This window comes from Talpa europaea (assembly GCF_964194135.1).
Source record: "Talpa europaea genome assembly, chromosome: 7".
NCBI classification, from domain to species: Eukaryota; Metazoa; Chordata; class Mammalia; order Eulipotyphla; family Talpidae; genus Talpa; species Talpa europaea.
The window spans coordinates 136396744-136420102 of NC_140074.1; the positions used below are offsets into that span (position 1 = coordinate 136396744).

Consider the following 23359-nt stretch of genomic DNA (forward strand, 5'->3'; position numbering starts at 1 on the left):
AGATGACCGCCGGCCGCTGGCCACCTGGGCCTGCCCCCCCACCCCCGCACCTGAATCACGCAGCCCCAGGCCTACACACGTTTCTATTTTATTATGGCAAAGGTGAGGACGTCACCCTCTCCACAACAGCAACCAGTAAAATTTATCCCAAAAATAACTCGGTACAAAACAGGTCTGCTTCGGAATTAAAAAAAGAAAAGGAAAAAAAAAAAAGGAAAAAGGAGAAAAAACCTTTACAGGAGTCTTTAAATCCTATTTTAAAACATAAAAGAAACAAATCCACGGTTGGCTGCACAGGCCCAGCCCGCCACCCTCCCGCCGGGAGCGGACGCGGCGGCCGGTCTGCTTCGGGCGCGGGCGCTTAGCTGGTGTCCATCTGCAACACAGGAGAGGGTGGTCGCCCTCTGCTCCCCCGGGGGAGCCCCCCCTCCCGGCGCCCGGAACTCACCCTGGCGTTGTAGGCGTCCAGCTGGGCGTCCAGCTCCTCCGCCGAGAGCTGCTGCTTGGAGCCCCTGCCGGTGCCTCTGCCTCGGCCGCGGCTGCCCCCGCGGGCTCCTCTTCGGGCACCGCCGCCGAAAGCACCGGAACCTCGGTTTCGAGTCATGCCGCCCCTGTTCACGCTGGCGAGGAAGGGGGCTCGCTCACGTGCCTGGCCGGGCCCCGCGCCCCCCCGCCCCGGCCGCCGGCTCACCTCTGGGCGGGTCTCCGCTGCGTGTCGATCTGTGACGTGACGAGCTGGATGTTCATGGGGCGGCCTGTGCGGGAGACAGAAGGCACGGGCCGGTTAGGGGGCCGGCGCCGGGGCCCGGCCGGGCCTCCGCGCAGGCTCCGGAAGGGGCCGAGTCTCAGGTGCTCCCGACACCCGGTGGGAGAGCAAGACGGCGCAGCAGCCGCCGGCGCCACGCTGCCGAGTCCACTCAGGCGGCGGCCGGGCGTCGGGCGCTGGTGGGAGGCGCAGGCGACCTGACGGAGAAGAGCCGGTACCTTTGTCTCTAGACTACAGCCGCGCACTCAGAGGAGTGCTAAGGAGGGTCTGAGAAGGCTCCACAGAAGTGAATCTTCCAGGAGGAGCTGAAGGAGGGGAGGGATGTAGCTCGCTGGATGGGGGTTCACAAGAGGTTGTTCCGGATGTGTGGGGCAGCGTGAGAGGTGGCAGAGTGGAAGAGCGAGACAAAGGGGCAAACGTAAGGTGTCCTCGGCCGGAGGGCGCGCCCCTCCTGCGGGGCAGGGTCCACCCCACGCACCATCCAGGGGGACGCCGTTGTACTGTTTCATGGCCTTCAGGGCGTCCGCCTTCCGCTCGAAGTGCACGTCGGCGGTCCCTAAGCTGCGGCCCGAGCGGTCGTAGTGCACCGCCGCCTTCTTCAGGGTCCCGAATTCAGCAAAGAGCTCCTGGGAGTCGGAAAGAGCAGCTGTTGGCAGGCGGCCTTCCCCCCGCGGCCAGGGCCTGGGAGCGCGAGCTGCTCTGGGGGTCTCCCCGGGAGGCCTGCGCGCGGGCAGGGCGCGGTGGGGGGCTGGGGGCAGGGCTGGGTCCGGCGGGCAGCTACTCTCAGGAGCGGCTTGGCCCTGGGCTCCTGGCGGCCTGGCACCGAGACGCAGGCGGGCGCCGGCCCGGTGGAGGACACGAGGTCTGCCTCCGTCCACAGACGAGCGCACAGCGAGCTCCTGCTGCTGGAGTGAGGGGTGCTGGCAGCGCGTGGACCAGCTCAGAGGGCCCCTTGCCTCGGGAGCCCTGCCCCAGCCCCTCCCCCAGGGCAGGTCTGGCTCACCTGGCCCTCTCCTCCCACTCAAGCCTGCCGCAAAGGCTGAAGTCAAGCGCTGCCATGGAAACTGCCCTGACCTCAGGTAGGCTGGGAGTTGGAGAGGGAACCCAGAGTGTGGGGCTACTCCGGCCGCAGGCACACAGCGGGAAGTGGAGTTCACCAAAAGCGGTTTCCAGTGGATGCCAGAAACCACCTTGAAAAAAGTGTTGAGACACTGTGAGTGCTCATCGGCCTCCGCTGTCCTCCCCGGTCTCGTCCGGCGGCTGGGCGCTGGGCGGCTGAACCCAGGAGGCCCCGCACCCTGGCCCGGCCCCCTGAGCTCCCACACTGACCCCCAGGACGCCTGCACCTAACTAGACACCCTCGGGCGCGCGGCGCCGCTCAAAAAGGAAGGAAAAAGGCGCCCGCCAGGGCCGGGCTCTCGGGCCGCAGCGCCGCGGAGACGGGGCGCCGGGGCAGGGCCCGCGGGAGGCCGGAGGGGGCCGCCTGCCCCGCGGCGGGCCGGGCGGGCGGGCGGGCGGGGGCACGGCCGGCCGAGGGGCCCGGCCTCTCACCTGAATGTCGGCGTCGGACACCCCGAAGTCCAGGTTGGACACGAGCAGCTTGCCCCCCGTCTCCACGCCGGCGCCGCCCCCGAAGCCGCTGTCGAAGAGGTCGTGCTGCCACTTGTCGGGGAGCTGCTTGGGCTGCGGGCGGGGGGGGGCGTGAGCGCGCCGGCCCCGCCGCCGCCACGCGGCCGCGCGGACAAAGGCGCCGCCCCGCCCGCCCCGCCGCACTCACCCGGCTGTAGGGCGCGGGCCGGTTCCTGCCGCCGCCGCCGGCCGCGCCGCGGGCGAGGGCCGGCCGGTTCCGCATGGGCCCGCCGCCTCGGCTCACCCGCGCGGCCGCCTGCGCGCCGCCGCCCCGGCCGCCCTGCGAGCCCGCCCGGCCGCGGCCCCGGCCCCCGCCGCGGCCGCCTCGCTGGCTCCGGTTCAGCTTGATGATGTCGTCCAGAGACATGTCCATCTTGTCGGCCATGGCGGGCGCGGATCGGCCTCGGCTCCAGCCCGCGCGTCAGCACGCCGGCGCGTCACTTCCGGCGCCGCGCGGGCCCTTCCGGGGCGCGGGCCCGCCGATTGGCTGCGGGCGGGCGGGGGCGGGCGGGCGCGTGCGCGCTGGGCGGAGGGCTGGGCGGGCGCGGCTGTGAGGAGCCGGGCCGCGGCCGCGGTCGTTTTTATACCTTCCCGCGCGGGCGCCGGCGCGGCCAACGGAAGGCGGGCGGGCGGCGGGGGGCGGCGCGTGCCGGGGTTGGCCGAGGTGCGAGGGCGCGGGGGCGGGGCGGGCCGTTGGGGGCGGGGCCGGGCACCTCACCCCTTCCTCACCCCCTACCCCTCACCCGCCCACCGCCGCGGGAGCCGCGGGGGCGCGGGGGCGGCGGGGCCGCGGGGGCGCGGGGCGGCGGGGGGGGCGGCGGGGGGGCGCGGGGCCGCGGGGGCGGCGGGGGCGCGGGGGGGCGCGGGGGCGGCGGGGGGGCCGCGGGGGCGCGGGGGCGCGGGGCGGCGGGGGGGCGCGGGGGCGGCGGGGGCGCGGGGGGGCGCGGGGGCGGCGGGGGGGCGGCGGGGGTGCGGCGGGGGCGCGGGGGGGCGCGGGGGCGTCTCTATCTGTCGCCCCGGCGGAGCGCGACGTCGCCTTCCAAGGGGCCGCGGCCGGGCGCGGCGCGGCGGGCGGGCTCGGCGGGCGCCCTGCAGCGGGGCGCGCCCGGCCCCCGGCCCCGAGCCGCGGCCCCCCGAACGCGGCGGCGGCCTGACCCGGCCCCCCCGCCGCAGGCGCCGCCATGAAGGTGAAGATCAAGTGCTGGAACGGCGTGGCCACCTGGCTCTGGGTGGCCAACGACGAGAACTGCGGCATCTGCCGGATGGCCTTCAACGGCTGCTGCCCCGACTGTGAGTGCCCGGCGGCCGGGGGTGCGGGCGGCCGGGGGTGCGGGCGGCCCCGATGTCCGGCTGCGCGCGTGCCCGCGAGGTCGGCCGGGCGGCGCCCTCCGCGTCGTCCTTTGTCCTCCGAGTCCCGGGGAGTGGACGTGGCGCGGTGCGTGTTTGGGGCGAGACCGGTTCGGGCTCCGCTGCCTGCGGCCTGCGGGAGCCGCGGGGTGGGGTCGGGGCTTGGCCGGGCTGGCCCAGATGCCCGCAGCGCGCGCGGACCCCGCGCTTGCCGGCTCAGGCCGCTTTGCCCGGGCTCCGCGCCTCGGTGCGGGGCGTCCGGGGTCCTGGCGCGGCCCGGCACCCCTTGGTCCGGGGCGGCGTGTGACCCGGCCGTGCCCGCAGGCAAGGTGCCCGGCGACGACTGCCCGCTGGTGTGGGGCCAGTGCTCGCACTGCTTCCACATGCACTGCATCCTCAAGTGGCTGAACGCGCAGCAGGTGCAGCAGCACTGCCCCATGTGCCGGCAGGAGTGGAAGTTCAAGGAGTGAGGCCCGCCGAGGAGGCCGCGGGGACAGCCGCCGCCGCCGCTCCCGTGACACTTTACCCAATAAAGAAAACTCATTAACGCCCGCGCCTCGCCCGGGGCACCTGCCTGCTCGTCCCTGGTGCGCCGCCTGGCCTGGGAGACGGGCATCAGGCCCCCCTCTGAGGGGCCTGAGTCAGCGGGGTGGGCGGGCGCCTGGGGGGCGACCCGCGTGTCCCAGACGGGCGGGAACAGTGGTGGGCGGAGGCCTCTGGCTGACGGCAGGCCCTGCCCTGCCAGCGGGCACTGGCTGAGACGCCTCAGACTGCCGGTCCAGCTGGGGGCGCCGGGCCCGGCCCCCTGCCCGCCCGGGGGCCCTGTGGTTACTGTTCCAGTCCCCGTGGGCCACCAGCCCCCGGTGCTTTTTCTCCGCCTGTTTCCAGCTCTTGGGGAGTGCGCCCCGTCCTTTGTGGGGGGACCCCGCCTCCCGCCTGGACAGTGCCCAGAGAAAAGAAGGCCCACTTGCCCCTCAGCCCAGGCCATGGGTCCTGCCAGGGCAACCCCCCCTTCCTGCTGCTGGGGATGGTCCTGGCGGGGACTGGGGTGCCCAGCAACTGTGGGGCACGCTGTGGCTCTCTGGGTGCCTCCCTGGCCCTGCAGTCAGGCCGCACAGGCGGCGCCACAGGGCCTCTGCTCCCTGAGGTCTGGGGGGGGGGGCGGGGCGGGGCTGAGGGGGTCACTGTGCCCTGGAGAGAGCAGGTGCTGGCTGGCAGCGTCCTGGGGTACCCTGACGGCTTAGGTCTGCACCTGAGCTGCTTCTGGTCCCCCAGCTGGCTCTCCCAGGGGTCCCACCGCCACGCCCCACCCTTGACCGGGCGTGTGGGGGCCCAGTCGTGTGGTGCTTCCCCCCTTGTGAACTAGGTAGCTTCTCTCCCCCGTTCACAGCTGGCCCCATGCTTTCTGGGGCTGTTTCCTGGGGTCTGGCCTTGATCCCCAAAAGCTGGACACGCCATGGCTGCCAGTCCCCTCGTGCTCCCTGGCACTGGTCCTCCCATCGCCCACCGCCCACCGCCCCGGAGGAGAAAGGAGCCCCTGCCCCATCCTGAGGGCACCCTGGACTGCGGTGCCACCCGGCCACCCTCTCCTCCCGGGGTGGGCCTCCTTCCTGGTGGCGTGGGCACCCCAGCCAGCTGGGACCCTGCGGGGGTCCGCCGGGCGTGACCGGGATGGCCCCCAGGCCCCCCCCAGTGCTGCCCGTTGCTGCTGGGTGCCCTGGGCCCGCGCCCCGCAGGCGCGGCGGCGGGTGGGCGGCCGGGGGTGTGAGCCCCGCCCCGCCGCGGGTATAAGGGCCGCGCTCGGAGCCCCGCCGCCCGTCCTCGCCATGGCCCGCCCCGCGACGCTGCTGGCCGCCGCCCTGGCGCTGTGCCTGCTGCCGCGCGGCCTCGCGTGGTACAAGCCGGCGGCCGGGCCCGGCCACTACTCGGTGGGGCGTGCCGCGGGGCTGCTGTCGGGGCTCCGCCGGGCCCCCCACGCGCGGCGCTCCGACCCTCCGCGGGGCGCCGCCCGGGAGCTGCGCGAGGGTCTGCGCAGCCTGGTGAGTGCGGCGGGCCCGGGGTGGGGCGGGGGGCGCGGACCCAGCTCTGACCCCCGCGCCCCCGCAGGCCGTGTGCGTCCGGGACGTCTCCCCGAACCTGCAGAGCTGCGAGCGCCTCCCGGGCGGCCGCGCCACCTTCCAGTGCCGGGCGGACGTGCTCCTGTCGCTGCGCGCCGCCGACTGCCGCGGCGCCTGAGCCGCGCCCCGCGCCCCGCGGACGTGGCGACCCCAGTAAACGGCCGCGTGAATAACCGCAAAGCGGGTGTCTGAGTGTCCAGGGGGAGGGACCTTAGGCGCCTGCCCGCGGAGCCCTCGCCGACCCCGCCCGCCGGGCACAGCCGCGGGGCTCCGGCCACACCCTCCGGTCTCCCCAAAGCTTAGAGGCCGCAGGGAACTCCCGTGCACGCCCCGCCTCCTGGCCCCTTCTGCTCCAGCCCACCCGAGGCTGCTGCTCCTGAGGGAAGGGCCCGGGACCTGCACACTCTGCCTGCCCACGAGTGTCCAGCCCAGGGCCCCGCCCAGCCGATCGGTAGCCCCTGAAGCCTGGGCCAGCAGGCCGTGGGTGAGACAGGAGGGGCCGGAACTGTCCATCTGGAGCCTGCCTTCCTGGGGCCCCCGCATTCCACCTTGGGGGGGACTCTGGGGGCCTGGCCTCTGCTGCTGCCCAGAGCAGTCGTGGTCCTCACTCAGTGCAGGAGCTGCTGCCGGGTCCCCCCACTGTGCTTCACCGGCTGCTCTGACGCAGCGGCCCAGGCGGGCAGGTGCAGCCTAGCCTCACCCAGCCTAGCCCTTCCCGGCCTGAGGGAGCAGGGCGATGCCTCCAGGCTGGGGGTTGGAACCCTCAGGGTCCTGCCATTCTGTCTTGAAGTCAGGCCTGGGACAGAGCTAGAGAGAAAAGAGAGGACCAGCCCCCCACACCCATGGACGCCATGGCGGGGAGCCCTGGGGGATGGAAACCACCACACCCTCCCTGAACGCCCGAATCCACTGCCCGCGTGACAGGCTGCTCCACGTGACCCCAGCTGGGGTGTGGGAGACGCTGCAATGTGGGGGAGCCGGGCCCAATCCCCAACTGGAAGGAGTGGCCTCGGGAACCAGGGGGCGTCAGATTCTGGGCCAAGGGACGTTGCCTGCCCCCCCTGTCGCCCCTGCTGCTGGCGGGGCAGGGGCAGGAAGGAGCCCACACGGATGCCTCCACTGGCTTTATTGGGTGGCACAGACTCCCCCCCCCCCCCCGCCCGGTCCGTGGGCAGCAGAGGCCGGGGGCCGGCCTGTGGGGGGCACGGCCAGCACCCTGGGGAGGAAAGGGGGCGGCCACCTCTGTCACCGCCCCTGGCGCCAGGCCAGCGTGGGGGGCGGGAGCAGCAGCGGAGGGGACGGCCGGGCGGAAGTGCCTGTCCTGTGGGTCCCGTGGGCCCGCGGGGCGGGAAGGGCGTCTGGGGGCAGCCCCTGGCCTGTGCTGACCCCGGGCTGCGCCGAGGGAAACCTGTGGCTAGTCGGCCGGCAAGCCGGAGTTGGGGCGCAGACCCGGGCGGGCGGCTGCAGGCCTCCGGCGCCTTCCGCCCCGGGTCAGAGTCAGGGGCACTCTCCTTCGGGGGGCGGTCCCCCTTGCCGCCGCAGGGCCTCCAGGAAGGCCAGCTCCTTGGCCTCCTTCTTCTGGTTCCGGGCCTCGTACTCAAGCCTGGGGGGTCAGGCTGGGTGAGCTGGGGCCCGGGCTGGAGCTCAGGCTGCCCCCCGCCCCGCCCCCCCTCACCTGTTCTGGATGATGCGCTGCACGATGAGGTCCGTGGTCAGGTCGTTGCGGCTGTCCACCTGGCGGAAGAGGCCCCTTCTCTTGGGCTCCTGGAGGCAGGTGGCGGCGAGGGCATGAGGGCCTGCCCCAGGCTAGGGGTGCCCGGGAACAGGCTGCCGCCCACCCCGCCGCCCGCCCACCCACCTGGTAGGGGTCCGAGCCGTCCTTGTCCGGCACGACCTCCGTCTTCCCGTGGCACACCAGGTCCACCTGGGGAGAAGCCAGGTCAGGGGCCTGCCTGGCCCGCCCGGGGCACCCACGGCCCCGCGCCTCCTGGAGCCTCACCTTGAAGTGGTCCAGGAGCTCGGCCGTCACCGAGTAGGGGGCCCCGATCACCACCTCGGACACGTACTACAAGGCGGGGCGAGCTGGTTGGCAGGGCTTGGGGAGTGCAGGGCGGGGGGCGGTCGGGGGGCACCAGTAGGAGGGAGCGGGGGGCGGCGCACGGGCGGGCTCACCCGGCAGGCCAGCACGCTCAGGGTGCGCTCGTGCAGGTTCATGATCGGGTAGTTCTTCCCCTTGTAGCGGTTCACCTCCTAGGCCGGAGCGGGCGGGTCAGCGGGCAGCAGGGCGGGCCGACCCCTCCCGTCGTCCCCGGGGGTGCCCGCCAGCAAGGAGGACAGGCCACAGCACATCTCCTTGGCCGTCAACAGCACCCCGGGGCCCCCCTCGGCTGTCAGGGCGAGACCTGGTCAAAGTGCAGGCCGGCGATGACGTAGGGCCGCTCCGCCAGGCCGTGCGCCTGCTCCAGGAAGTCCACGTGGCCGATGTCTGGGCGCGGGTTAAGAAGCAGGTAACGGCAGGGAATGGGGGCAGTTGGGGACGTGCAGAGCAAGGCTGGAGCTGGGCCGCGCAGCCCGGGAGGATACGGAACAGGTCGAAGGCGCCGGCCACGTAGATGACGGTCTCGCCCGGCTGCGGCTCCTTGCCAGAGGCAAACTGGATGATCTTCTGGGACGTCTGCAGGAACTGGGACACCCCCGTCCAGGGGTTCCGCCCCCCGGGGCACTGGAACACGAGAAAGGTCTGGTCAGCAGCAAAGACCTTGGGGGGCCCTCCCCTCTGTCTCCTGCGTCTGGGGCTGCCTGCCTAGTGTGGGATGGAGAAGCGGGGGGGGGGGGCCAGGCCTCCGAACCACTTGCAGAACCCTGCCAGCCCACTGGGGTCCCTCGGGTGCTGTTTACCGGCAGGTGTCTGGGCAGGGAGACTACCGGCTGGCGGGCAGCACCCAGACCCCGGAGCCAGCAGGCCCCCTACGGCGACAGAGTTGTGCGCCACCCCTTGGCCACAGCAGGTGCTGCAGCCAAGGTGCTTAGGGCGGAGCACCCCCAGGCCAGGAGGCTAGCGGCCCAGTGGGGGCCCGCCCTGAGGCCACCATCTGGTCACCTGGGAAGAGCCTTCTGAGCAAAGCGTCTCCCCGGCGGGTGTCGGGTGAGGGGGCTACAAGGGAGAGAGGACCAGGCCGCCTGTTAGAGACCACAGTTCTCGGGGGTCCTGTTCCTCCTCCGGGCAGGAGCTACTGTGGCTGCCAGCCTGGCGGTCAGAACCCGGGAGGCGGGGAGCAGGTGGGGCTGCGGGCACTCACCCTGCCGAAGCTGTCCGCGTACGCCCGGCACTCCGAGGACATCTCCTGTGCAGAGGGCAGCGCTGAGCGGCCTGGTGCTCAAGGCACAGCCTGCCCACGGCACCCAGCCAGCCCAGGATCTCGCCCGGCCCCAGCTCACCTGGCTGCTGTGATGGGCTTTGGTGACCAGCAGCATGCGGCCCACCAGGTCTGTGGTGGACACGCCCTGGGTGCGCTTACACTCCCTGGGGACAGAGGCAGGCTCAGGACCCATACCGGACACGCCAGCCGCCCCCAACCCTGCTACTGCACGGCCCACAGCCCGCGGTCCTGGCGGCGCACACCAGGCATCTCGCTGCTTCCGGCCTCGGCAGAAGCCCAGGCAGGAGAGGGAGGCCAGGGCCCCGCAGCCTGAGCGCAGGGAGAGAGGCAAGGTGTCGAGCCCTACATTCACCCGCGTGCAACGTGGGGCGGGCACGCCTGGCTGTCGTGGCGGCTGTTCCCTGTGAACCTCCGGCCCTGCCTGCCGCGCCTGTGGCCGCCCGAGAAGCCCTAACCACTGTTCCTTTCAGAAGTAAGCCGCGGGCCAGCTCCTCCGCTCACGGCCTGGGCCGCAGCCTCCAGCCTCAAAAGCCTGGTCTCCCAGGGGGCGCCAGGCACAGCCCCGCCTTGTCCCCCAGGAAGAAGAGCCAGAGGCACTCAGAGCCCGGCTGTGAAAGGCAGCGCGGGGAGAGACTCGCCTGTATCTGCCCGCCCGCTTCACTTCCTCATAGGTGTCCCGGCCGTCCACGGTCAGCGTGATGTCATCTGGGGTCAGAAAGAGCAGGACTCTTACCTGGAAACCGTGAAGTCCCCCAGCACCCGTGACCCCCATCCCAGGTGGCCCTGGGGAGCCTGACCCACAGGCAGGGGAGGACCCAGAACCTTCCCGCCCGCAGGAGGGTGGCCCCGGCTCAGTGGCCCACCCGGCCACTCACTGCCATGGACACAGAAGTCGCAGTTGTGCTTGTCCAGCGTCTCCAGCGTGGTCACGTAGGGCGCCGCCGGCACCACCTCGTCCACCCACTTGATGGCCTGCACCATCCTGTACCTCTCCTCCTGGGTGAACACGGGGGGGCCCTTGTGCTTGGCGATCTCCTCTGGGGTCAGAGACAAGACCAGGCGGGCAGTGAGGGCAGGCACTGGGCGCCCCAGGTCTGTTCTGCCAGCACCTGCCCGGGAGGCGGCCCCGCCACAGGGCTGAGGCTGGGCCACCTGCTGGCCAGCGCCTGCCTCCTGCGGGGAGCCCGGGAGTGGGGACGTGTTGGGTCACGGACACGGTCCTCACCAGCCGGGGTCAGGAAGACTTGGGGGCTCCCTTTGAGTGCTCCGTCCCAAAGGCATGGGGAAAAGCGGGGCCCGGGTGGGGTGCAAGGCCCTGCCACAGATTGCAGGGTCGGCCACCCCGACTCTGCCTGTCCGGGGCTCAGACCTGAGCCCAGGCGCGAGAAGAGGGGTGAGGGGTGCACTGGGGGGCCTACCGTCGGTGTGCACCCCCACGACGAGGCAGTCGCCCATGGCCCGCGCCTGGCGCAGCTGGTTCGAGTGGCCGTAGTGCACCATGTCGTAGCTGCCGGGAGAGCGCGGCACCGGCTGAGGCGCCTCCGGGGGCCCTCTGGGCTGCCGCCGTCGCTGGCCTGGGCCTCCTCGGCCCCCACGGCCCCCGCGGGGCTCGGCCCCTTCCTCCGGCCGCGCCGGGGCTCGGCCGGCCCCGGCCCTCCTCCCTCCGCGCCGCAGCGGCGGCCCCTGCGCGCCCACGGCGGCCGGGAGGGCGGGGCGGGGCGCGGCTGCGGCTGCGGCCGGGCCGAGGTCGGAGTCCGCCCGCACCGGCGGCGGCGGGGCCCGCAGCCCGGGCCGGCCAGAGGGGCGCCTCGGAGCCGCGGGGCCGGCCCTGCTGCCGGCCCGAGGTGCAGGCGCCGGGGGCCGGGGCCGCGCCGGGGCCCGGGGTGAGCGGCCGCGGCGGCCTCGGCTCCCGCGGGGGGCCCGGAAGGCGTCCGGGTGCAAGGCCGGTCGGCGCCCCCGCCCCGCCCGCCCGCCCGCCCGCCCGCCCGCGCTCACCAGCCGTCGCACCACACCCGCACGGCGCGCCTGCCCCCCGGGCCCGGCGGCTCGGCGCCGCCCGCCGCCCCGTGCCCGTTCCGGATCATGACCGCGGCGGCGGCGGCTCGGGCTCCGGGACTCGGCGGCCGCCGCCCGCGCACGCGCCCTGCCGCCGGCCGCCCCCGCGCGCCGCCAATGGCCGCGCCCGCCCCGCCCCTCGCGGCCCGCCCCGGCCAATGGCGGCGCGCGGCCCGGAGGGCCCGCCCCACCCCGGCCAATGGCGGCGCGCGGCCCGGAGGCCCCGCCCCACCCCGGCCAATGGCGGCGCGCGGCCCGGAGGCCCCGCCCCACCCCGGCCAATGGCGGCGCGCGGCCCGGAGGGCCCGCCCCACCCCGGCCAATGGCGGCGCGCGGCCCGGAGGGCCCGCCCCACCCCGGCCAATGGCGGCGTGCGGCCCGGAGGCCCCGCCCCGGCGCGGGCCAATGGCGGCGCGGGGCGGGCGGCGCGGCGGTCAGGGAGGCGGGGGCCGGTCGGAGACGTTTATTGACGGTACAAGCCGCGGCGGCCGCCCCACGCCGGCGCGGGGCCCGGGAGGCCGCGGGCCGCGCGGGGCAGGCGGGCGCCGAGGGCGGCCTGGGGGCGCGGCCGGCAGCGGGCGGCGGCCGCCCGGCCGGTCCCGCGAGTCCAGTCTCGGGCCGCGGCCTACGGGACTCTCCTCCTCTTGGGGCGCTTCGCGCAGCCCCGGCCGAACCAGCCGCCCGGGCCGGGGCCGGGGCCAAGAGGCGAGCCCCGCTCCCCCGGCGCGGCCTCCTCCGGGCTCCGGCGCAGCGGTCTCCGGCTGTGGCTGCCCTCCTCGCCGGCACGCAGGGGGGTCGCCAGGGAGAAGATGGGGTCCTGCCACCTACCGAGAAGGGAAGGCGGGGCCGGGGTGAGGCTCGAGGGGCGCCGACCAGGCGGCCCTGCCTCCCTCCCCCGGCCGGCCGCCGGGGCCGGCCCAAGCTGGGCTCTGCTGGGCCGCAGTCGCGGCCCCGGAGCTCCGGGCCGGAAGCCGCGGGGAAGGCCCGGGGCTGGCGCCCAGGCCCGCTCCTCCGCCCGCCACTGCCCGCCTGGCCGCGGGGTGGGAGCGCGCGGCGGCGGCTCCGGGCCCCACGGCCGGCTGGCGGGCCAGCCCCTCTCCCCTTCCCAGACCGCCAGACCCGGGGTGGGGGGAGGCCGCTGCCGGGAGGTGCGGCCCGGCCCGCACGCTACCGGTGAGGTCATATGTCTGAGATGCAGAACCACAGTTATAAACGCAAGATGCAGATACACACCGAGAAAGAACATGAGCTAAGTTAATGTGAACAAAAAGGTGCGATACACAGAGGCCCACGTCACAGACACCACAAACATAACATACAAGAATTGCCAGGCCCAGAGGCGAAGGGATCCTTAATTCTTGAACCCTTTGATTAAAAGAAGTTACTGATTTCCCCTAAAAGACCCTGAAAATTCACAGAGAGAGAAAGTGTAAACTTCACGCAGTACACACGCCACGTCCCGCACCACACGCTCCCTAGCAAGGCAGTCTGTTTCGCATCCCCAGCCTACGCCGGCTCCCAAGACCGTGTGCGCCGGGCAGCGGGACGGGACTCGCGAGGGGCGTCCTTCCCGGCCAGCCGTGAGGCCGAGGGCGGGCCTTGTGTCCTGCGTGCCCCGCGCTGCCCCGGGGCCTCCCACGCCTCAGCGCGGCGTCACACTCAGATGGCAAGAGAAGATGGGCAGGGGGACGGGGCGAGCGCCGGGCCCCTCACCTGCTGTAGGTGGGGATCTCCAGGCCCAGTTCGCCCATGAGGAGCCGCATGACGTCATCACACTTCCCGTGGAGCTTCAGGGCAGCCCCGTCGTCCTTTGGGGTCCACTGTGGACAGGGGAGGTCAGTGAGGGCAGCCGAGCTCCTCCCCTGACCCCTGCCTTGTGGACTCCGGAGGTGATGTCCCGGGGGCACCCTCTGGCTCTCCTAAGGCCCAGATCTCCAGAAAGGGCTGGCCACGCCCCGAGTGTCTGCACTACCTGCAAGTTCACGATGTAGAGCTTGGGCCGCCGGCTGGGGGGCTTGGTCATGCACCAGAGGCGCGGGTACTTCTTCAGCACCTACAGGAACGAGCGGACAGACCCGTGCAGGAGACGAGGCCCCCAGGCGCTGGGTCTGAGGCAGCCCACCCTGCCCTGTCTGCCGCGTGTACCTTCAAGCTAGAGCCCAAGCACAGGATGGCGTCAGCCTTGTTGGCCGCCTGGGTGGCTGCCCCCCAGTTCAGGGGCTGTCCCAGCGTCCCCCTCTCCCCGAAGTGCACGATGGTGTCCCGCAGCGGGGCCCCACACGCATGGCAGGCCCGGCCAGTCTGGTGCCGGTGGAGGGCTGTCCGCTCAGTCACGTCGAACACCCGCACGTACTCCCTGTTGGGGGTGCAGGCAGTGCAGACCTGGGGAGGAGAGGGTATGGTGAGCGCGGCCCCCTCCACCCAGCCCGGGCCCAGCGTGGCCACTCACCTCGATGTACATGTTCCCGTGGAGCTCGGAGATGGCGGTGCGGGGCAGCCCGCTGCGCAGATGGAGCCCGTCGCAATTCTGAGACACCACGTGCTGCACCTGGCAGCCAGGGCGGCGTCAGCAGTCGGGTGCGGGGAGGCAGCCCGAGGGTGGCGCCCAGCAGGACTCCAGGCGGGGGTGCAAGGAGCCGGCAGCCCCAGCAACCCCACGCCTTTGCGGGACCCTGACAGGTAGGAGCGGGCCCCTCAGGCTCGCTCTCTCTGTCAGGTCTCTGGAGGCCCAGGGGAACCACCCTGTCCCCAGGAGCGTGGGCAGAGGGCCCAGGAGCTCTGGCCCAGGTTGGGCCTGTGCGCGACGGCCCAGAGCCTGCCCTTTTCTCTCAGGGCGGGAGCCAGGGGCAAGAGGGGGTCTGAACCCTGAGCCAGCACCATCGCAGGTCCCCAGTGCATGCGCCTGGGTGGGCTTAGTGCTTGGGCACCCAGGGCAGGAGCCCCCTTCCTACTGCGACTGCTCTTACCAGCTTCCGCTCATGTAAGCGCGCGATGCTCATGTGGGTGAGGGTGGGCTCGGCTTGGCTCAGGTCAGTGGCACTGCCAGCAGAGAGAAGTGGGGTGAGGGCAGCGCCAGGCGAGGCCCCTGCCCAGCCCGGGGGAGGGCCACACTGGCTGCTCACCTCACACTTCTCCCTTTCTGCAGCAGCGTCCACACTCCATTAGGGCCCCGGTAGTCTGGGATAGAAGCTGCCTGAATGTTCACAAAGAAGATCAGCCCGGCGAGAAGACGTCACCATAGGCGCTGGCAGAGCTCCCACGGGTAGGAGCCAAGTGCTTCTCCCAATGTGCTCTGGGCTGCCCTCAGAGTGGCCTCTCCATGGTACAGGCTCCACCTTGTCTAACCTGCTCGGGCCAGCTGGCTGCACCCCACGGCCCCTGCCTCTGCCTGGACCCCTGCTCCCATCTTCCGGGGTCACCCTCCAGGCTGCCAAAGCGCTGTCCTCTGCTGGGAGGGGCTGGAGGATCAGGCCACCTGGGAACGTTCCCAGCAGAGGCGCTGGGAGTGTGCCCGTCAGGACTGGTCCAGCCCGCAGGCCGCCTCCAGCGCACTGAGCACTGAATGCAACTTCCTAAGGCCCTGATCCAAGGACACAAATCCACCCAGAAGGCGGGTGCCTGGGTTGAGATGTCTGCTGCTCCCAAGCCCAGTGGCCTCCCTTGTGGGGAGCCCGGTCTCACCCTACTTCCCGAGCTCAAAACATCCTGACCAGTGGCTGCGACTCACATGGGAGAAGGGGCCTTGGGGACAGCACCACGCAGAGCAAAGGAACAGCCGTGCGTGGGTGAACAGCCGCCGGGCTCTCAGGGGCAGTGCCGCTGTTCTGAAGCCGCTGCATGAGCAGGCGCCCCTGCCGGGGCTCAGCAGGAGCAGCGAAGGCGCCCTGACCCGGGCCTCTGAGGTCCCCTGGGGGACTGCCGGCTCCTCCTCCACCCAGCCGGCCCAGCCCACGGGGCCCGGACGTCGCGGCCGGAGGGGGCGCGCAGCTTCTCCCCAGGACGGGAGTCCTCGGTGCCCAGCCCGGTCGGGCGCGGGGGCGCGCACGCCCCCTGCAGAGCTGGACTCGCTCCGCGGCCCAGGCTAGCTCCTCCAGAAATGTCTCCAAACGTGAGCGTTCCCCGCGGGCCCGTGGCGGGCCCTCTTTCGGGGACTCGGCCGACGCGGCGCGCAGAGATCCGGAGCCCGGCCCGGCCCCCGGCGCCTCCAGCGGGGCGCCCCGGGCGGCGAGGGGCGCGCGGCCGCCTACCGTGCTGATGCCCGCGCCGGTGTAGACCACCAGGAACTTGGCGCCGCGCACGGCGCCCGCCAGCTCGCGCACCTTCCTCCGCAGCTCGTCGGGGGCGTCGCACACCTGCGGGAGCCGGCCGTGAGCGCCGCCCGCCGCCCGCCGCCCGCCGCCCCCCGCCCCGGCGCGCCCGGACTCGCCTCCTCCAGCCGCCGCTTCAGGCCCTCGCGCCGCCGGCTCCGGCCCTGCAGCTCGGCCACCAGGTCCGCGCTCTCGGCCAGCAGCCGGCCCTCCTCGGCGCTGCGCTCGGCCGCCGCCTTCCTCAGGATGCGCGACACCTGCGGGGCGGGGGCGTCAGCGCGCGCGGGCCCGGGGGGGGCCCGGGGGGGCGGGGGGCGCCCACCTGGCGGAGACGCTCCCGCTGCTGCTCCTCCCGCAGCCTCCGGACGCGCTCGGCCGCCTTGCGCTCGCAGCGGCTCAGGCCCCCGGCGGCCATGGCGCCCGCCGCGCTTCCGCTTCCGCCTCCGCCCCGCCTCCCGGCAGCCCGCGCGCGGCGCATGCGCCCGCCCGCCCAGGAAGGCACCTGCCAGTCTTTTAAAAGGCGTTTATTGGTCATATACAAAATAAAGAAAACCTTGTATATCACAAACATACACTATGTACAGCAATAAATACCGGGCAGGCCCAGCGCCGCCCTCCTGGACAATAATTTAGCAATAAATACGGGAGCGGCCCGGCCCGGCGCCCCGCCCCGCCGCGCCCCGCCCCGCCCCGCCCCGCCGGGGCTCCGGGCCGCAGGTGAGGCCGGGCCGGGCCGGGCCGGGCCGGGCCGGGCGGGCTGGGGCTCCAGGCGGCCGCGGGTCGTGGGGACGCTCCCCAGCGCGGACCGGACACCGAGCCCAGGCTGCGGGGCGCCCCCCTCTGCGCACGGCACCCCCGCCTGCCCCGACCAACCGCGACAGGAAGGCAGCACATGCCGGAGAATTACTCAGTGGCTTCTGGGGAAAGAAATCGTTAAATGGGCTGGTTCCTTTCACCAAACCGCAGCCTAAAAAAGTAACTTAGACGATCCCAGAACGGAAACGGTGCTGCGGGCGGTGGCCCGGGCTTCCCAGCCGTGGACAGCAGCTCTGGCCAAACGGCAGCCCCAAGCAGGGAGGCAGCGGGGACAGGCTGCGGCAGACAGGAGTGTGGGCTCGGGCGCTGGGGCCAGGCAGGCTGCCCTGACAGCCTGAGGAGATGCCAGAGGCCCAGACCCTGGCAGGACCCGGGCGGTGGCCAGAGGGAGGTGGCACCTGAACCGCAGCTGTCTTCTGCCTGCCCAGTGGTGGCACTCCCTGGCCACAGCCTGGGCCCGCGGGCAGGCCTCCCTGGCCACGTTCGGCCGGAGCTGACCTGTTCCCACAGGGTCCTGGGAGATCTGAGTGTCCGTGCTGGGGGAGAGAGGAGCTGTACCGGGCAAGCTGGGAGGCGCGGCGCACAGACGACCACTTAGCACACAAGCTGGGAGAGTCGGCCTCGGCCAAAGCCCTTGCTTGGCTGTATCAGAAAGTCAAGAAGAAGGAGGGAGAGAACATGACACTCCACAGAGAAAACTAAACCAACGAGAACCAGAAAGACACCGACCGGCCACGCAGGGGCACAGATTACTGTCAAGAAGCTGAGGGCAGGGGAAGGGGCAGCGGCCTGTGAAAGGCCTGGCCTGCTGGAAACTGGTGCGCTCCCCACACTGGAGGACAGTTGCTCGAGTCCCACAGACTGGAAGGGGGAGGATGGACTTCAGAAGCTTCTCCTGTAAAGCAAACGGGGCACTAAACCCAAGCCCCCTCCTACGTGTCCCAGGTCCCCAGCCAGTGGAGGTGGGCAGCTGGAGGGGCACCTCCAGCTGGGCCAGGGCCCGCCAGTCACCCAGGTGAGCACACGACTGCAGCGCAGGGTGTGATTCAGGACGTTCGACCATCTCCACAGCAGGCCAACTGGGGGCAACCAGGGTGGCGGTGGGGGGGCAGGGCGGGGGGGCGGACTGCGCATCCAGGAGCGAGAAAGACCCGCAGAGAGAGGCAGCACTGGACAGCACGAGTCCACTGTAGCGCACGGGCAGACCGGCTGGATTCTGCTGTGCATGGGGCTAAGTCCTGCTGCGTGCACTGGGCTCCTGCCAGACTACGCTTCTGTGCTTCCCACAGGTGCAGGGCCCTCAGCAATCCCATGTGGCCAGACAGGACAGTAGCCTCTTGGGGGCAGCCCCCCTCACATGCATGGGAGGGGTCCGAGCGCCAAACCTGGGAGAGCGGCCGGCTCTGCGGAGCAGCCTGGATGGGGTGGGCGGGCGCCAGAGAGCACCTCCAGAAGCCGAGCGGCTGGTCTCAGGAAGACAGGGATCCCAGAAGGTGGGAGGGGCCCGAGGCTGAGAGCTGCCAGCACGTTCCAGGGGACATGGGGGACGGAGTGGGCCCTCGAGACTCCGGCCCCATCTGGCCCTGGTGAGGATTCCCCACCCAGGCCCTCCAAGTGAGGCAGGGAGGGGCCGCCGGGCCTCCACCCCCAACCCGGCGCTGCCAGAAGCACCACCCGAGGCATGGAACAGTCTGGGTTAAGTGGGCAGTGGGTCTTGCACCCGATGCGGCCCCTGGGGTCCCCGCAGAGCCACATGGAGCCAACGGGAGCACAGCCAGAGCTGGCTGGGGCTCCAGCTGTTAACTGAGTCCAGAAGGAAGACGGCCCGGGCGTGCCTATGGGCGCCCACAGTGGCTCCTTGGCCCCTGCAGAGCCACCCCCAGGGCCAGAGGCGGCGGATATGGAAGCGGCTTGGGGGAGCCCCAGGTCCGCCTACCAGGCCATGGGGTCAGACGCTCAACCCGAGACACTCGCGAAGCCACTGGTGGCAAGGAGGGCAAGGCCCAGCCCGCACGTGCCACCCTCAGCCCGGGGCAGGCACCGGAGCAGAGAGGCCGGCCGGTGGCCTCGGCCCGGCAAGCCAGCGGAAGCCAGAACACAACCAAATCCGAACAACACGGGAAGACAGACACGAGCAGTGACACCCACAGGTCAAAGGTCACCAGAAGCACCAGCACAGGACGCGCACGAGACGCACCAGGCACGAGGACAGCGCGGCGGCGGCAGCGGAGGGCGGCTCAGTCACTGGCGGCGCAGTCGCGGGGAGCAGGGCGCCCGGCCGGCGGCGGCGGCGTTTTTTTTGTCTTTTTTTGTTAAACTAAGTTTTATAAATAACGTCTGGCAGCTCTGTGCATATCAAAACTAAACTCCAACGGCCGCGGAGCCTTGTCCGCGCTCACGGGCAAGGGGCCCTTCGCCTGTCACGCCAGCAGGGCGCCGGTACCCCGTGTCCCTCTCGCCCGTGAGAGCGCGTGTTCCTGCTCGCTTGCTTTCGAAGGACAGTTTCATAAATACTCTGCAGCTTTTTTTTCTTTAGCTTTTAAACATATAATTTAATAACTCCGTCAAAGGAACTTCTCTCTTAAATAAAGGGCTATGTGAGCACACCGACGGGGCGTGTAAACAGCGACACGGGACCCAGCGCAGGACACACGGACACACCCGCACGGACGCTCACAACCAGCGATTGGGTCTTGTCAGTGCAACAGGGGTGGGGGGGCACCCAGGCCCGGCCCCGTCCCATGGCGCCCGCGCCAGGCCGAGCGGCCCCGGCCCTCGCGGGCCCCTGCTCTCCGCGGCAGCACCCACCGATGCCTGCTCGGCCCTCCCTGCCGGGCGGCTCCCCACAGGCCCTGGGAGCGGGCGGCCGCCCTCCCGCCCTGGAAGCCCCGAGCGAGCCCGAGGGGCGCCTCGCTGCCTGCTCCCGCGGGGCCGGCACTGGTCTCCGAGCCCACGCGGCCTCGGTGTAAAGTGGGCCGGGGCGCCCCCCACGTCACTGCCGAACTGACCGATCCAATGTACAAAATACACGATGACAACGACGAGATCAAAGGGGCTCAGCCCAGCGCCCCTGGGGTGCAGGTTGTGCTTTGCAGGGGAGGAGGGAGGAGGGCGGGGCGGAGAGGAGAGGGGACGGGGCGGCCGCGCCCCCGGAGGCCCGCCCGGGCGAGCACATCCCTACGACCGGGCGTCCGTCTTGGACTTTACTATCGTGATGACGCTGGTGGCGGCCACCTTGCCGGGGACGAGGGGCCCGAGGCTGGCGGCCAGGGGCCCCCGCGCGGGCGCCACGGGGCTGCGGGCCACGGTCCTGGCGAAGCTCTGCAGGGCCTCGTACTTGGAGCGCAGCGCGTCCAGCTCGAGCCGCATGCTGGCGTTCTCCGAGGCCAGCTTCTCCACCTCCTGCTGCAGCTCCGCCTTCTGCTTCTCCAGCTCCTCCTTCTGCGTGACGCGCTTCACGCGGCAGCTGGCGGCGTAGCCGCGGTTCTTGAGCGTGCGCCGGCGCTGCTTCAGCTGCACGATCTCCTCCTTGCACAGGCCCCGCAGGTGCTGGTTCAGCTCCCGCACTGACATGGTCACCAGCTCCTCGTCCGTCAGGCTGGTGCCATTCTCGCCTGGCTCCCGCTTCACCTGGGGTGACACGGTGCTGGATCAGGGCCGCCGCCCCCCCACCTCGACGCCGCCCAACCCCAGGGTGCCGGGCTCCCCCCCAGTCTGCTCACCTTCAAGGCCTTGTTTCCTTTATTGGGGGTCGTCATAACCCGGGGGCACAGCAAGCAGGCACTCTGGGAGACAAGGGGCAGAGGTCAGGACCCCAGAGACCAGCCCAGCATCCTCCCCCAGCCCCCCGCCACAGTGCCGTGCCCCCGCGGCCCGTCCCCGGTCCCCAGCCTCACCCCAGCCCCTGGTACCTGGCCCCAAGGACTGCCCTTCGACCTCGTCTCTCCCAGTGGGCAACTCTCTGTCCACCCTGCCCCTAGAGAGCCAGCTGGAAGGCCAGCAGGGGCTGGGGGGAAGGGGAACTGGAGGCTGTTAGGGAGGCCACGGCAAGGAGAGGGGCTGGGGGCGCGGTGAGAAGGGTGCAGGAGGGGCCAGCCCAAAAGGAAGCCGGGAGCTTTAAAAATAACCCCAGAGCGCCCCAGAGCGCGGCTGTTCCTGGCGAGTCATGCTGACTCAGCACCCCGCCTCCCGCTCCCTCACCACGGGGCGGGCGGGCACTCCCCCAGGCCGCCAGCCAGCACAGCCCCAGGGGACCGCAGCCCCGCAAGCCAGAGCCTGGGCCACAAAGGCTGCCCCAGCAGGTGAGGGCTGGGCGGGACCCTGCCCTGGGCCTTCTGCTCCTACCTCCTACAGCTGCCTCCCCAGCGGGCCCGGGGCCAGCCCTGCTCCCAGAAAGACCGAGGGGTCACCCCCTGGGGTTGGGGTACAGGGGAGGATGCAAGAGAATCCAACTTTTTCCAGGTTTTCTTCAAAGCCACCAGCCCCACCTCCAGGCACAGGACGCAGCCTCCCAACCCAGCTGCAGTGGAGCAACTGCCCGCGGCTTTCTGTTGCAGCATCCTGCCCCCCGCCCAGCCACCCCGCCCCGTATGTCCCAAGATGCCCGCAACAGTCCTGGGGGGGGGGGCTGTCCAGCCCCCCACCCCCCCACCCTTCCCTCACCCCACCCTGTTCCTGCTCTTGAAGCCCTGCCAAGGACAGTTCCACACAGGGGTCGCCCCAGCGGCCCACTGCAGGTGGGTGCGGTGGGTGCAGGTCTGTCCAGAGTGGGGATTGCTCAGCAGCCCCCCACGGGAGGGCCACCAGGGCCCCAGCAGAGGAGCGAACAGCCGGGGGTGGGGAGATCCTAGGGCCTCACACACACCTTGGCGCCAGACCCTCTCAGCCAGCCCGAGCAGCTCCCCCAGTCCTGAGCTCAGAGTCGGGGTGCAGGGACCCTGCCCGCCAACAGGAAAGGCCCAGGCCGGCCCCACTGTTTCCCGTTGGCCGACCCCTGCACCCCGTAGCACCCCGCAGTGCTTGGAAAGTGCTTCCTGACAGATTTCACCAGGGAGGTGGCTGGATGCCCCAGGCAAAGGTGGGCATGGGGGAGGGGCAGCCTTGCCAAATAGGATGGGCTTCCAGACTGGACGGGCGGGGAGGGTGGTTCCAACAGCCCAAGAGAGAGGCTCCCACAGGCCAAGTCAAGGAGAGGCTGCTCCTGCCCACCTCCTGACCCCACAGACTGGCCCCAACTGCAGGGTCAGCCTTCTTGCACATACCCCCTCACCTTGCCCCCCCAGAGCCTGAGGCAGCACCTACTTGGTGGAGACAGCAGGACACGCCACTGAGGGACCTGGGGGGCCCGGGCAGAGGGAAGTGGCTGAAGTGACTCCATCTCCTTCCCCGGCCAGATCCAGGGCATGGGCACTAGCCAGCCCCGCCAGCCCAATGGCCCGGCTCCCCGGAGAGGGGGCAGTGAGCGCTGCTGCACCCAGACTGGCACGGGCCTCAGCCGCACCTCAGCTGGAAGCCTCAGGCACTGGAAGCCACTCTGGAAAAAGTGCCCTGACTTCCGCTGAGGCGCACAAGCAGTGAGAGGCTTGGCAACACCCTGCCCCGCAGCCTGCGTTTCCAGAGGGCCGGACTGACCCCCGCTGGGTGCGCACATGGGCTCCGGAGGGGCCCTGAGGACAGTGCACAAGGCGCCCCAGCCTAGTCGGGAACCCCTGGCAGGGTGCAGCGAGGGTCAGCTCTGGGGCACAAGAACACACTGGCAGCCAGGCCCAGGAGGGTGGCCCTGGCTGCCCACTGGGGTGGCACAGCCAAGCTGCCCGGCACCAAGACCCAGCACCGGCTGCTTGGAAACTGCTTTCTCCCGACAGGGCGGGACCCTGCAGCTCTCCCCAGGGCCCGATTCCAAGCAGGGCTGGCCAGCTACCTGGCTCCTCGTCGGGCTGCTTTGATTTCCCGCACAGCTGGGCCTACCTGGCCTCACACTGTGCTCTCTCGCCCAGAGCTGGGTACAGGCACCCCCTGGGCTCCCCCCGCCTCCCTCTCTGGCCAGGGTGTATTGCTGCTCCCCGCCCAGCTGGCCAGCGGGCCCAGCCTTGGGGACGCCGGCTCCCCGCCCGCACGCCCGCCCGCCCGGCTCCTCCTCCTCGCCTCGGAGCTGCTTCCCAGCTTGGGGAACCCTCCGGACGCCGCGAGGACCGGCCGCTGCGAAGAGCGCGCCCGCGGGGGGATGGACAGCCGGGGCTCCGCGCCCCGCGGGAAGCCGAGCCGCCGAGGGCCCCGCGCTCCCCGGCGCCGGCCTCGCGCTCCGCGCAGCGGGACCCCGGCGGGCGGCCGCGCGGCCCCTCCCCACCGGCCGGCCCGGCCCGGCCCGGCTCCCCGGGCGCCCGCGGTGACCTCACGCGGATGACTCAGCGGGTCTCGGCCCGGCCCGGCCGCGGGCGGCGCGCCCCGCGCCCCGCGCCCCGCGCCCCGCGGACACCTGATGAATCAGCAGCGCCGGCCTCGGGCCTCCCCGCCCGCGCCCGCCCCGCGCCCGCCCCGCGCCCGCGCCCGCCCCGCGCCCCGCCCGCCCGCCCGCCGCGCCCCCGCCGGCCCGCGCGCCGCGCGCCACCCCCGGCGGCCGGCCCGGGCGCCGCGCGGGGACTCGAGGCGCGGCCCGGCCGCCGGCGCCCCCGCCGCCCCGCCCCGCCCCGCGCACTCACCCGGCGCTCTGCGGCCGAGGCCGGCGGGCGGGCCGCGCTCCCGGGCCGGCGGGGCCGGGGCTCGGGCGGGCTGGGGCCGCCTGCGCGGGCCGGGGAGCGCGCGGGGAAGGCCGGGCCGGACCAGGCTCGGGATCGCCGCCGCCGCCGCCGCCGCGCCACAGACGTCACATGATGTTTGGTCACGTGGGCTCCATTCATGAAGCGGCGGAGCCGCCGGCCGAGACTTAAAGGGGAAGGCGCGGCG

General features: G+C 72.0%; 6 protein-coding genes across 9 annotated transcripts; 2 read left to right on the forward strand and 4 right to left on the reverse strand.

Annotated features, from left to right (window-relative positions):
* Window positions 1-228: 228 nt before the first annotated feature.
* Window positions 229-2786, reverse strand: ALYREF (Aly/REF export factor). Its single transcript, XM_084238379.1, has 6 exons — window positions 2544-2786; window positions 2318-2449; window positions 1245-1392; window positions 692-755; window positions 449-620; window positions 229-376 (listed from the first exon to the last, which is right to left on the reverse strand). The coding sequence occupies exons 1-6, from the start codon at window positions 2778-2780 to the stop codon at window positions 362-364; spliced, it is 768 nt and encodes a 255-aa protein (XP_084094505.1). The 5' UTR covers window positions 2781-2786; the 3' UTR covers window positions 229-361.
* A 165-nt stretch (window positions 2787-2951) lies between these two features.
* Window positions 2952-4284, forward strand: ANAPC11 (anaphase promoting complex subunit 11). Its single transcript, XM_084238376.1, has 3 exons — window positions 2952-3059; window positions 3569-3685; window positions 4067-4284. The coding sequence occupies exons 2-3, from the start codon at window positions 3577-3579 to the stop codon at window positions 4210-4212; spliced, it is 255 nt and encodes an 84-aa protein (XP_084094502.1). The 5' UTR covers window positions 2952-3059; window positions 3569-3576; the 3' UTR covers window positions 4213-4284.
* Window positions 4285-5568: 1284 nt separating this feature from the next.
* NPB (neuropeptide B) lies at window positions 5569-5977 on the forward strand (the record flags this gene model as incomplete). Its single annotated transcript, XM_084238373.1, has 2 exons — window positions 5569-5781; window positions 5849-5977. 2 exons carry the CDS (start codon window positions 5569-5571, stop codon window positions 5975-5977), a joined length of 342 nt encoding a protein of 113 aa, XP_084094499.1.
* A 1039-nt stretch (window positions 5978-7016) lies between these two features.
* Window positions 7017-11367, reverse strand: PCYT2 (phosphate cytidylyltransferase 2, ethanolamine). 4 transcript variants are annotated; one of them, XM_084238347.1, is made up of 14 exons: window positions 11235-11367; window positions 10658-10746; window positions 10115-10276; window positions 9878-9944; window positions 9298-9382; window positions 9159-9203; window positions 8960-9013; window positions 8443-8581; window positions 8262-8344; window positions 8032-8109; window positions 7859-7924; window positions 7718-7783; window positions 7535-7623; window positions 7017-7462 (listed from the first exon to the last, which is right to left on the reverse strand). In XM_084238347.1, the coding sequence occupies exons 1-14, from the start codon at window positions 11321-11323 to the stop codon at window positions 7357-7359; spliced, it is 1218 nt and encodes a 405-aa protein (XP_084094473.1). In that variant the 5' UTR covers window positions 11324-11367; the 3' UTR covers window positions 7017-7356. The 4 variants fall into 4 exon arrangements, with proteins under 4 accessions (XP_084094473.1, XP_084094471.1, XP_084094470.1 ...); XM_084238345.1 differs by lacking the exon at window positions 8960-9013; XM_084238344.1 differs by lacking the exon at window positions 8960-9013 and having other exon boundaries at window positions 10103-10276.
* A 239-nt stretch (window positions 11368-11606) lies between these two features.
* Window positions 11607-16016, reverse strand: SIRT7 (sirtuin 7; the record flags this gene model as incomplete). Its single annotated transcript, XM_084238349.1, has 10 exons — window positions 11607-12118; window positions 13008-13114; window positions 13267-13347; window positions 13440-13676; window positions 13744-13842; window positions 14261-14333; window positions 14417-14487; window positions 15542-15646; window positions 15721-15858; window positions 15924-16016. The coding sequence occupies 10 exons, from the start codon at window positions 16014-16016 to the stop codon at window positions 11920-11922; spliced, it is 1203 nt and encodes a 400-aa protein (XP_084094475.1). The 3' UTR covers window positions 11607-11919.
* Window positions 16017-19594: 3578 nt separating this feature from the next.
* MAFG (MAF bZIP transcription factor G) lies at window positions 19595-20199 on the reverse strand (the record flags this gene model as incomplete). Its single annotated transcript, XM_084238380.1, has 2 exons — window positions 20140-20199; window positions 19595-20047 (listed from the first exon to the last, which is right to left on the reverse strand). The coding sequence occupies exons 1-2, from the start codon at window positions 20173-20175 to the stop codon at window positions 19595-19597; spliced, it is 489 nt and encodes a 162-aa protein (XP_084094506.1). The 5' UTR covers window positions 20176-20199.
* Window positions 20200-23359: the final 3160 nt, after the last annotated feature.

Excerpts from the sequence above, each read along its gene's own strand:
- ALYREF (XM_084238379.1), bottom strand. The coding sequence starts at position 2,780 with ATGGCCGACAAGATGGACATGTCTCTGGACGACATCATCAAGCTGAAC. Across the intron at positions 2,450-2,543 it reads GGCCCGCGCCCTACAGCCGG|CCCAAGCAGCTCCCCGACAA; the intron begins GTGAGTGCGGCG and ends CCCCGCCCGCAG. Across the intron at positions 1,393-2,317 it reads TGTCCGACGCCGACATTCAG|GAGCTCTTTGCTGAATTCGG; the intron begins GTGAGAGGCCGG and ends TCCGACTCCCAG.
- ANAPC11 (XM_084238376.1), top strand. The coding sequence starts at position 3,577 with ATGAAGGTGAAGATCAAGTGCTGGAACGGCGTGGCCACCTGGCTCTGG. Across the intron at positions 3,686-4,066 it reads CAACGGCTGCTGCCCCGACT|GCAAGGTGCCCGGCGACGAC; the intron begins GTGAGTGCCCGG and ends CCGTGCCCGCAG.
- PCYT2 (XM_084238347.1), bottom strand. The coding sequence starts at position 11,323 with ATGATCCGGAACGGGCACGGGGCGGCGGGCGGCGCCGAGCCGCCGGGC. Across the intron at positions 9,204-9,297 it reads AAGCCCATCACAGCAGCCAG|GAGATGTCCTCGGAGTGCCG; the intron begins GTGAGCTGGGGC and ends CCCTCTGCACAG. Across the intron at positions 7,463-7,534 it reads CAGCGCATCATCCAGAACAG|GCTTGAGTACGAGGCCCGGA; the intron begins GTGAGGGGGGGC and ends CTGACCCCCCAG.